The sequence below is a fragment of the Nestor notabilis genome, unplaced genomic scaffold, assembly GCF_000696875.1.
Source record: "Nestor notabilis isolate BGI_N333 unplaced genomic scaffold, ASM69687v1 scaffold34797, whole genome shotgun sequence".
NCBI lineage: Eukaryota > Metazoa > Chordata > Aves > Psittaciformes > Psittacidae > Nestor > Nestor notabilis.
Genome location: NW_009937484.1, coordinates 30032 through 41963, shown reverse-complemented (window position 1 = coordinate 41963; position 11932 = coordinate 30032). Strand labels below are relative to the sequence as shown.

Genomic DNA, 11932 nt, shown 5'->3' with positions numbered 1-11932 from the left:
ATTGGCACCGTCCTGCTGAGACCCAGCACCTGGTGAGTTAATGCAGAGGCCGGGAGGGATTTTTTAGGGAAGCTGCTGGATTAATGGGAGCATCTGAGTGGGTCACATGCTCCGTTTTGCCCATCCTGTCTAAAATTGCTAATTCCAACAAAAGATGGCCTAAACTGCTCTGGTGAATTCGGCTGCAGCACCCAGAGCTTCTAGTCCGAAACTTACAGAGAGAGTAGTTGCTAGCTGGGAGGAGTATGAGGGTCTTGAGGTTTTTTAAAAACCTAGGAGTAAAAGTCTTTGTCTTAACTGAGTTCTAACAGCAATAAAGACTGTTACTGCTGCTTCGTATCTCTGGTAGCTGTCAAGAATTGATTGGAGTTGTTAATTGGATGAACTTGCCACAATTGCCTGCTTTTCCCCCCCAGGAGAGGGAAGAGGGCTTAAAAAAAACCCCACCTTTGCAGCTTTGGAAAGTAAACCTTTTGTTCTTCGTGGGATCATATTTCTAGCTTAGGTTTTGTGCACAGAGCATAATACCTGGAGAGCCTTAAAGGTATTTGTATCCTGGGAGTTGTAGAAATTTAATTTCTCTACTATCTGTTTCTTAACAAGTGCTGAAGGAACTTACATCTTGAGGTAGTCAGATACCATCAAATTCTAATGAAAAAGTGTCTTTGTAATACCTTTGGCTGTGTAGATGGTGCTTTGGAAAGCTTGGTTAGATGTGACTGCTATTTAAGACAACTGCTTTTGAGGGTTCTGCCTCTCAAAAAAAATATAAAATATTAAGGGGCTTTAAAAGAATCTTATTTGAGGGAAGAGCCAAAGTCTTACGGCTCAGAGTCTTACCCAGCTAAATGACCGGGGTAGTTGATATTATTCCGTATTCTAGGTGAACAAGTGATGTTTCTTCTACTCCTGGAAATCTTATGGCATAGTGAGGAGATTACAGGAGAGTACACTAAGTAAATACAGTTATATTAGGAGTAATGAAAACTCAGCAGCCCTAGAATGTTTTTTTTTATGGTCCATGCTGTGATTTCCCCTTTTGCATATATGTGTTGTGTTAGAAGTATAACCTTGGGAAGTGCTTAGGTTGTTGCAAAGCATTGCAAATGTAATTATGCAGGTCAGTTTTTTTCTTTGTACATGACATGCTATATCGTACCAAATGGATGCTTTAAGGATTAATATAGTAGTTGATTACAGAAGGAGCTTATAAAGTTGCTGTAGAAAGCTTTGTGTATGCGTGGGCCAGAATTAGTCTGTTTCTTTAATAGGAACTACAAATCAGATTGAAGTAGTTAATCTCTACCTGTAAAACATCTCTGGCTGTGGTGAACTGATGATGATTCACAGATAAGTGCTGTATTTTAAGACTAAAGCTTGAAAAATGTGTTTGCTGCTCCTTCAGTGTATGCACACCCACTTCCCAGGCATGCAGTGATCCTTAAATCTTAACTGTGCTGTGCAACCAATAAAATCTGGAGAATTAGTAAACCAGTCTTCATGTTTTACTGTCGTCTATCCTAAGTTAAGTGTGGGGTTTTCTTGTCTTTCAGTATGTTCAAGCAGATGCTCCTACCAATAAAACACTGGCTGGGCTGGTGGTGCAGCTGCTGCAATTCCAGGAAGATGCCTTTGGAAAACATGTCACCAATCCTGCCTTCACAAAGCTTCCTGTGAGTATTGGGGTTAACCCACTGCTGTCACCACAGCATATTTTGTTCTTCCTCCTGTATCGGGGCTGCTGCATGCTTCCAGGTGATGCTAAGATCGGTGCTTTGTTGCTTTGGTTGATGCATCCTCTGCAAGGGATGAAATATCATTCTCCTTAAAAGCAGATTTTTCAGTGTAAACTGAAAAAAGATTTTCCTTACATTCTGAAATGATTTCCTGAATACTGTGGAAATGTTTTAATTTCTACTAAATGTAAGCTTGTCAATTTGAAGTAAAACTTGTTTGGACTGATGCATCATAGACTGACTGAATAATATGCAGTTCCCAAAGCAAACAAGTTTCCACTGGCATTTTTGTTGACTAAACTTCAAACTGAAACACAGAGAAATGGCTTTATCATGTTCTTTAGTAGCACATTGTTACCGAATAGGTCTGGGACAGTTTTCCAGTCACTCAGGATACTGGTATGCAGAAACAATGTTAGATTTTTAAGGGTTGTTTATTTAAAAATCAAACTTGGCACATCATTAGCAGTGGTACCCCAGTGATGGTGGGCAAAGATCAGTCCCATTGTGCTTGGAACTGTGCCAACCACCAAAAGAATCTTGTCCTCTTGAGCATGAAGTGTAAACAACTTAGGGAAGAGAGAAGCAGCAAATGGTAAAGACAAAGTAACAAAGGGATTTCAGTTGTGAAGGGCAAGGACTGCAGCAGTGGTGTCAAGGACCCAGCTGGCTGATTCAGGGTAGGTTTTGTGGGCCAAGACAGCTGTCATAGATGTGTGTCAGCAGGAAGGTCTTTCCTTATCTTGGCCACAGAATGCTTACTGGGAATCTAAGGTGCAATCTAGGGTTCTGTTCAGATATGCATACTTAAGTTGGTAATACTTGTAACTGGTAACAATATAATAAACTGAAGTTGTTCTGAAACCCGTTGAAAATACTTGTATCTTCTTTGGTCCACCGCTTACGGAATAGTATATTTTAATGCTTTATGGTGAGTTTTTTTCCCCAGATGTTTTGCTTATATAAGTTCTTCTGTGAGGAGTGTGAATTCATGTGTGTGTTCTTCAGAAGAGGGGTTTTCAAACTTACGGGGTGAATCTTTTGGTGCTTAGGAATGCATACAGAAGCAATACAAGATGCTGTTAAAGTGTAGCTCACCATCTCTTCTGTTCTGATTACTGGATACCTCAGTGGTATTGAAAAGCTTTGGGTACAGAGGTGAACATTGTGGTGCTTTATTTTGATATGGCAGTGTAGACCATAAAACTGTACCTATTTTCAACAAGTAGATAAACCATTTGAGTGCTCTCAAGTGTTAAATCAATTTGTCTTATCTTAAAAATGGGTAATAAAGATTTCGGTGGTATTGTAAATGTGTTGTTCCTGTGTTTAACTATTCTTGCTGTTTCGAAGGTCTAATCTGATCAAATTTGCTCAGCTTAAGTTTACAGCAGTTGGAACTCTCTGCTCTCAGTCACTTCCGACAGAAGACAACACGTCAGGACGTCTTCCTTTGTATTGTTTTTAGGAGAAAATGCAGTATGTACTCTAAAGACGAGGTTAGCGTTCGTTTTTCTAGACATGTAATTCAAGATACTGGTTCAAGCTGTGAAGGAGGCTCTGTTATTCTATCATATGGCTTTGAAGACATGCTGCATGCTTCAGTTTCACAGTATTTTGTCTGGGGAAGAGAGGTAGGATGAAGGGATGTCTTAAGTGACATTGTTAACCTTCAAAAGTAATTGAAAAGCTATTGCAGGCTTCCACTGAAAAGGAACTGAATGAAGCTACAAAAGGTTAAATAACCTCTTGAACTAAAGTTCAAACATTTTACTTAGTGCCTTGAGTGGATGCAGTAGACCTTGCATTTGAGAGAGGGTTGTTAATTCTATGTTTGAAGCTCCTGCTCTTGGCAAGCATTCCATAAAGCACAGGGTTTATGAATAGATACAGATTAAATGAAGGACTGTTGCAACTTGACTTCTGTGCATGTCTTCTCATTATTGCATTTAAACACTTACTGTCTAACCTTAATGATGCTTGAAAAAGAAAAAGCTGAGTAATCTTAAAGGCAGATTTGCATGTTTCAAATAAAGGTTATAGTAAGATATTAACTCTTACAACAGAAAAATGTAGAATTGTTCCTCAGTTTTATGGTTTTGGGCACAAATGTGAAGGGAGTCTGATTTATTGACAGCTGCATCTCTTCCATGAAACAGGTTTTGTCTAATTGTTAAAAGCGATTTCCTTTTATGCTAGTAGCAATGACCACAGTTCAATGAGACGGTCTTGCTAGAGTCTGCTGACGCTTTGAAAAAGTGACTTATGTCTTAAGAGATGGGTATTCTCGTTTTCATGGTTAAGTTTTGGCTGAACTTCCTGGGTGTGGTTGTAAAATCCTGACTTGCCAGAGTGGCTTCAATTTCTTGCTCTGACAGGGATCACCGAGTCCTGTGCCAGGCTGCGGGACCTGCTGGAATTGCCCTGGGAATGCAGAGAGGTGGGGGCTTGACACTGAAAGATTTACTGTGAGCTGCTGATGGGCAGCTTGATGAAGGCGATGCAACAGCAGCAGCCCCTGAACTTTTGAAGTAGGGCATGTTGAGTACAACAGTGGGTTAGACTGTTTCCCAAAATACAGGCGGGCTTTGCTGTTGTCATTTAATTCAGTTGTGTGAAATGTCTGGCATGGCAGCAAAAAGGGAAAGGTCAATTTTGGATGACCATGTGTCTATTGGACAGCTGAAGATAAGTAACAGTGACTTGCATATTAGTGCTGTCAATGGGTCTCCTGGCTTCATGTTGAGATTTTGGTTTTCTTTATAGAGCACCTAGCATTTGGTTATGTGTTTGTAAATCAAAGCGTGTATTCTCAGAGCCACATCTTATGGCAGTAAAATCATTCAGTGTGTTAAAACATTTTGGTTTAGTTCAAGCTTCTGATCAGAGACTTCTCCATCTATAGAGGATTTCAGTTTGCTAAGAACAGCACTGAAATGCACACAGCCTATAAACTGGCAGGTACTTGTACGACAGCTCTGAGCTCTCTTTATTATTTTCTGTGCACAGTAGGGCTCTAAGCAGATGGTGGACCAGGAGCAGTTCTGTTCTTGTTGAATGCTTATGAAGAATCTTTTTTATGTTGTTCTTGGACACTGGTGGATTTGATATCACACAGAACTGCTTTGCTTTCCATTAGCCAAGGAAGGCAATGTTTCATTTAGATCCCATGCTAGCATTTTAGCTGCCTGGCTGCAAATTGAGTTTAAAATGCTTGTCAGCAATGCTAAGACTGTAATTTGGTGTTTATTCTGTGTTAACTAATACTCCTGAGGTGTAATATAAAATACTTTCTTTAAAGAAAATGATCTGTTCTGGTCTAGAAAGTAAGAAACAAGATCAGAAACGTTCCTAATGTAGAAAAACTGCTAGGGAGGCTCTTGTTTGTGTGGTGTCTCAAACTTTGTGCTTTTTCTAGTTCCAGAAGAAAGCAGCCTACAGAAAGCTGCTGGTAACTGGAGACAGTCATTAAACACCTCCCCAGATTCTGTTTTGTGAATTGTATACATTTATTTTTACTGAGAAATGTGGTATAGACCAATCTTGGTCTATATGCTTAGTATGCATATGGAAAGATGGGTTTAATTTGCTATTCCAGTAAATAGTTGGGCATCTTGCACTGAATGGAGCAGCATCAGGAGGGCTCAGCCCCAGAGCACCCCTTGACGTAGCCATTGTGTGCTTCTGGTGGGGTTGGGAAATGTGGGGCTGAGCTTCTGTAGATGGGTCCTTCCTCGTCTATGCCAGGGGATACAGGCTTCATAGAATACTAGAATGGTCTGGGTTGGAAGGAATCTTAAAGTCCATCTAGTTCCAAACCCCCTGCACTGAAAGCTGCTCTAAGATCTCCCTGGAGCCTTCTCTTCTCCAGGCAGAACAAGCCCAGCTCTCTAAGCCTGTCTCCATAAGAGAGGTGCCTCAGCCCTCAGAGCATGTTTGTGGTATATTTAAAGTCCTCCTGATCCTATATGAAAGTTGCCAAAAGCAGCTTGGTGCTGCTGTCAATAGAAAGAAGTGTTAGAGTAGTCTCACTTGAAAGCATGTTTGTAAAGAAATTTTTGCATCTCACTGGAACTTAAAAAAAATCAAAACCCAGCCACTTTTAAAATTGATTTACCAGTCATATTGGAAGACAATCTGTTACTGTAAAGAGAAGGCCTGGTGAACAGGAAACTAAGGTTTTTATTTTTTCTGTTATCACGTCATGTGTTGCTTTCTTTATCCATGGTTAGTTTATCAATGCTGTTGCATGTTTTTCTTCTTCCTGTTCCAAGCCTGATAAGGTGAACCTCATACCTGTCAGTACTCTGCAAACTGTGATTCAAGTAGATCCTGGTGTTGCCTTTCTCTGGCTTCAGCTGAGCTGTCCAGTTGTCATCAGTTTTGAAGATGACTCTGACAGTGGCTTACTTTTCCCAAGCACATACAAACATCCTGACCAGACATACTGTAAAACAGCAAAGATAATTCTAAATTAAAATCTATCAGAGAACTGTTTCTTTCTGTGTAGGAAACAGTCCTGCTTCTTTAGTAACCTTTTAGAGAAAGGACTTGATAGAGCTTTTCAGTCTCCATGTGTTCCTGTTTGAATTGCAATTCTTGAATTCAGGGAGCCTGTTTATGAATGTGACTCAGCTGTACTCCGCTAAAATTGGTAATGAAGAAGTGAGTTGGATTTCATATTTTAGGGCAGATCTGCATGGTGACCACCTCAGATCTTCACAAACTATTTTTTATTGTGGTGGAGGGGGAGCGATGGGAAGGGAGAGCTTTAGGAGCCAGAGTGACTGTGGAGTTGGGTTTTAGATGTTCATTGCTAATGATTTGGTTTGGTTTACTTAATGCACGTGAGGAACTTCTTAACTGGCAGCTCTGATTTTAGGTTTAATTTAGGGTTAAATGCGTAACAAAGGACTTAGAGCTTTCATATAGATCAAGTTCTCCTTGCCAACATGAAGAATTCTTAAATGAGAATGTAAAACTCCAGGCAGGATTAATCTGAAAATTAAAACTATCCATTTGATAAATTAGATGCCTAAAACTCAGCTAACAAGTATGTATTTGTTTAAAATAGTTACTTCAAAGTCAATGTCTCTGTGTTTTCACTTTTCTTTTGGGTTCTAGGCAAAGTGCTTCATGGATTTCAAAGCTGGAGGTACATTATGCCACATTCTCGGTGCTGCTTACAAATATAAGAATGAACAGGGCTGGTAAGTTTTATTTTTGATTTATACACCTTTTGCATGAACTGAGCACATGAAATGCGTATGCAAAACTACTTGAAGTTTAATGCTTTCTGGAGAATTGGGTAGGCAAGGGAGTTGGAGATGGGAAGAGGAAATTTTTTTTCTTGTTTTGCTGATGGTAGCTTTTTTAAGACACCCACACACACTTCTAAATTTAAAGATAAGTTGTCCAAGTTTAAGGTCTTGAGCCTGTAGGTTGGGAGTTAATTACAAGCTTCACGTTTTTTTCTCGGCTGGGTTACTTGGTGTATGACTCGCCAAATTAACCAGTATCATGGAATCACTGTTTGCCGTCTCCAAGATGTGAGTCTTTCTTACTGGATTGAGTGTAGAGTTCAGTTATAATTGGGAAAACATGAAGCATTGCATAGACACTAATAAATCCTAAGTTTTCCATTGCTTGTCAGTCTCCATACATGGGGAGTATAAGTCGTTAGAAATACTGCCCGTGTAGTGATTGACACCAGCATTAAAACTATTCATGTGGCATCCCAGTAATGTTTTGACCTGTGTGTTTCTAAGTTATGATCCTCTTTGCAAGACATCAGTAGCTTAAGTTACTATATTTGAGAACACTGGAAAAAATGTGAGGATGAAAAGTCGATAAATAGAAGTAAACAGAGATTATTCTTGTACATAAATTTAAATAGTTTCTGATCTGATACTGTGCAGACCTGTAACAGCATTCCTGGAATCGACTCTGTTTCTGTGTTACAAGAAGAAATTAAAAGGCAAAAATGAAGTGGTTGGTTGTTTTTAGGAGTTGTTTCTACTTGTATCAGCTAAATGGATATCTGAGGTGGATATATCAGAAAGCTAGTATGAATAAGCTGCTCTCAGGGTTTTTCTTACTCCAGTATTGCCAACACGTAGGACATGATGCAGGTTTATAGTGTTCTGTGTGGAATATCTTTCATGTGTGTCTTGCTACCTCTTTGCCTTAAGATAAAGGAGTTAAATGGCTCCTACTTTATGAATATTTAAACTTTTTTTTTTTTTCATTTTCTTTTCCAACAGATTTAGTTTTCAGTTGTTAAAATTTGTCAGCAAAACTCCTATGTGATTGCCTCCTCTCTTCTCACTCTCTTGCCAGTTCCTCAAAACTAGTGTGGGTAGTGTCTTGTGTTTGTGCATGTGGGATGTAGAGGGAAGTAATACTTGAATTTAACTCTGAGGATCAGACTTAGAGCTTGGAATGTATCCTTCACTGACTCCACCAAATAATACGTGGTGTTTTGCCTGAAATATGATTTTTTTTTAATGGTATGCATTGTCGCTCTTGCTTAACCTGTTTGTGAATGATCTGTCTTATAGGAGAAGTACCTTTCCTCGTCATAATAGGTATGTCTGAAAAATGCACTTACCCAGTGCAGCTGGACATACCTTGTCTATCACCGCAGTTCAAGTAGTTGTTTGCTAAAACCTGTCAGAGGGTATCAGTTAAACTAAGGATAGGAAGAATTATTGCTACTATTTTATCTAAATGGCAACTAAAAAAAAAGTGAAATTTCTTAGTATATTGGCATGCTTCTCTTAAAGTATGGGTTTCAAATGCAGGCAGGAATTTGGGGACAGGTATAGCATTAACTGAATACATAATGCAGATTTTAGGCAACCAAATGTAGGAATATTGGTCAGACTTCCATGTCTTGAGTGTCTTCGTTTCATCGGGACTGAAGTCTTTATTAAGTGTCTAGGTTAGTTTGTGTTTATTGAGCATTTATCTTTCTTCCTTGAAACCATTACATTTGATGAGCCTATGTCTTGAATACAGACTATGAAGCTGTCAATGGCTGAATTCTGGAAAAGTGGTTTGATTTTTGGCTCTTAAAATCCTGTGTATTATGTGTGTAAAATACCTCGTTAAATTGTGTTGTGCAGTGAACTGGCTGACCTCTTGACGATTGGCCTTACTTCTGGAAGTCAACGTAAACTTTTTGGCATGCACAACTCTATATTTAAAGAGGTCATAAATTTATTTTAAAATTGAAGGATACCAGGATATTATCTTCCAACTTGTCTGTTTTGTCCTTAGTGTGAAAGGAAGAGCCTGTAATTCTGTTTTAGCATAGAAGCTGTCATTCACTAATAGTGAATATTTCTAGTGCTGCCCAACATGACAGCGTACTTAGACAGTGCCACCTGTGTGGACAGTTTCTTTCTGAAAATGCTAGACCCTCAAGTGAAGAAAAATATGGTGGTCCCACCTGAAGTGTCTTTGTTTAACTGAGTAGTGTTACAATGAAGTGATGCCAGCCTTGTGTGGTAATCGGGTTTGTGATAAAAATCGATCTTGCTTTGGTTTACCTTCATTGCATATTTATAAACTCTAAAAATTGATTTGATGTGTTACTGGAAATAAGCATGTGTTTAAAAGAAACTGTCATTAGATATGGGCACTGAAATAAATTCTTCTATTTTAAGTTGGGGTGTTAACTTAAAAGCATATCAGTCACTGCATGGTAGTTGCATGCATGGCTTTTTCACTGGGTTAAGTGTACTGGCTACTCACTATATGCTGAAATCCCTTTTGCTGGTATTGCCACTGCTGAACACCAGCTCTGCACTCCAGTTAAGAGCATTTTCAGACTCTAGGAATAACTTTTTCCGAAACTTGGAAGGTACAGAAGTGCACCAGACAGTGTTTTACATGTGAGAGTCAACAATCTGATTATTTAAAACGTATTCTTGTGCTTTGGAAAAGGCTGAACTGTTAAGGGAAAGGCCCAAATCTGTTTCAGAGGCTCCTACAGCACCTTGGCCTGTGTGATAGTGCCAGGGAAGACAGCTGCAGGTGCTGAACTTGGTGAGGAGCTGGCATTAGTGCTGTTACTGTCCCAGATTCTTCATTCGAGTTGGTTCATCCATGACTTCTGAACATGTGTATGGTTCAGGTGTGTACAGCAGAATGTCTTTGCGGGGCTTTTCTGCTTCTTCCCAGTAGAAAGTCTCAGATTTTGTGTTATGTCCCCCATTTCTGATAGACACTTAAATCTGCATTGTTATTTCAAGGATTTTGATTACTTTGTCAATGAAGTAGCAAACTTTAAAGTACCAGAGTCCAATAAAGATGGTCATAAAGTGTTTACATGGATTATTAGCTACTTGTGTGTTGGGTGGGGGGTGGCTTGTTCTCAAATAGATAAGTAGTTTAGAAAATACCAGGCAGACGAATTGCTGTGTTTTTCCTGGATTAGAATCTGGGACTGGTGGATGGGTGCAACTAGAAGGAAGAGAAACGTGAGAGCTTGTTCATGAATTTTCTCATGTAGTTGTTGAAATCCATTGTGAGCATTTGATTATGTTTCTGTTTAGTTATCCTTTGTGACTGTAGTGGAATGCACAACCCTGCTACAGGGTTTTGTTGGACAATGTCAACCTTCATTTTTCCTACACATTTCACAAATCAGTTGCATTTTGTTGATTTGGTTCATTGTGATTTTTCTTGCTTGTGAGGGCTGCTGAGTGAAGCAAAAATATTTGTGACCGTGCTTTAAGTGTTCTTACATAGCTACCATGATACACTGGGATTTTTTTTTATGTGGAATGTGAAAGATTCTTGACTACGGAGTGGAGGAGAGTTGAGTTTAATATTTTTGAATTATTTTCCTTAACAGGCGGAGGTTTGACTTGCAGAATCCATCCAGAATGGATCGAAATGTGGAGATGTTCATGAACATTGAGAAAACACTAGTGCAGGCAAGAAACTTGTACATAAAACTGCTCCCCTGGGAAGGGATTCACTAGGTTTTGGGGTTTTTTTTATGTACCTCAGTCGCGACCCACTGAAGAGTTTAATCCTGGATTTCTGTAGGAATGTTATACTCTCCCCTTCCTCTCCCACCCATTTTAGTCACAATTCCATGGTATCACTTGAAAACTCCAGAATGTTTTCATTGATATTCTGTAGATATGTATAGGGTGAGAACCACTTCTTTGTAAGGTGAGAGAAAGCATCCTAAGTGTCTCTGGCTTCCTGTGAAATCAGCACCCTTAGGATTGAGTAACTATTTCTGTACATACCCATTCAGTTGCTGACTTTCTTGAGTCTCAGCTTTATAGGGTTGACTTTTTTTAGGTTAGGGTACATTTTAGATGGTGTCACTTGCTTTACCCAACAAGTTATTACCAGAAGATAGTAGATAACAGCTGTGTGCAGTCTAAGTTGAAGTTAATTTTAACTGCTATGTGTGAATAACAATATTTTTTTCAAACTCTGTACCCAAGCTCAGTGTATAGTATCAAGATGTAATTTTCAGGTGCTTCTTATAAATAGAAATGGGAGGAAGGACAGCAAGAAGAAACAATCTTGTTGTGAAAAAACTATTGCCATTTTAATGGTAGCTTCAGTACGTAATAGAGTGCATGTTAAAATTCAAAATGAAATGAACATATACTTGTTGATATTGTAGAAATGGATGAGTTTACATGTCAGTGCAAGAGGACAGATTCAGATTTGGAAGTTGACACACAAGGGAATTAAATTGCCTTTCAAGTGTAGTCTACCAGAGCCTGTCAGAAATTAGTTGAAATCAAAGACGTGGTTTCCATTAAAAATGTTATAAAAGCAGGAACATAAGAACAGCTATGCTGGGTCATGTTCCTTTGTCTGCAGTGATTTCTCTCTCGGAGCTAACAGCAAATCTGCAGAAGGAAATCAGGATAGGTCTTTGGCAAGGAGGAAAAGAAAATAGAGCTATCACAGGGGTTTCTGGAGCTCCAGTTAGCATGCTGTATCACAAACTGACACATGTTCCTTTTGAGCTCGTTATTAATAGGAATATTTTTATTTATGTCACAGGTGGCCAACTAATTTCTTATTTAACTTCCTATTCTCTCTACTAGAACAACTGTCTGAGCAGACCAACCATCTACCTCATTCCAGATATAGAGTTGAAGTTGGCTAATAAATTGAAGGATATTGTCAAACGTCACCAGGTAACTGTTAAA

General features: G+C 39.1%; 1 protein-coding gene across 1 annotated transcript in view; it reads left to right on the top strand.

Annotated features, from left to right (window-relative positions):
* Positions 1-1159: 1159 nt before the first annotated feature.
* LOC104409065 (SWI/SNF complex subunit SMARCC1) overlaps positions 1160-11932 on the top strand; it is a gene marked incomplete at its 3' end in the record, with an annotated part of 38613 nt that continues 27840 nt past the window's right edge. Inside the window, exons 1-5 of the mRNA XM_010018845.1 lie at positions 1160-1202; positions 1552-1673; positions 6861-6946; positions 10600-10681; positions 11828-11920. Of these exons, the coding sequence (XP_010017147.1) occupies positions 1163-1202; positions 1552-1673; positions 6861-6946; positions 10600-10681; positions 11828-11920 (423 nt within the window). The remainder of the gene's footprint in view (positions 1203-1551; positions 1674-6860; positions 6947-10599; positions 10682-11827; positions 11921-11932) is intronic.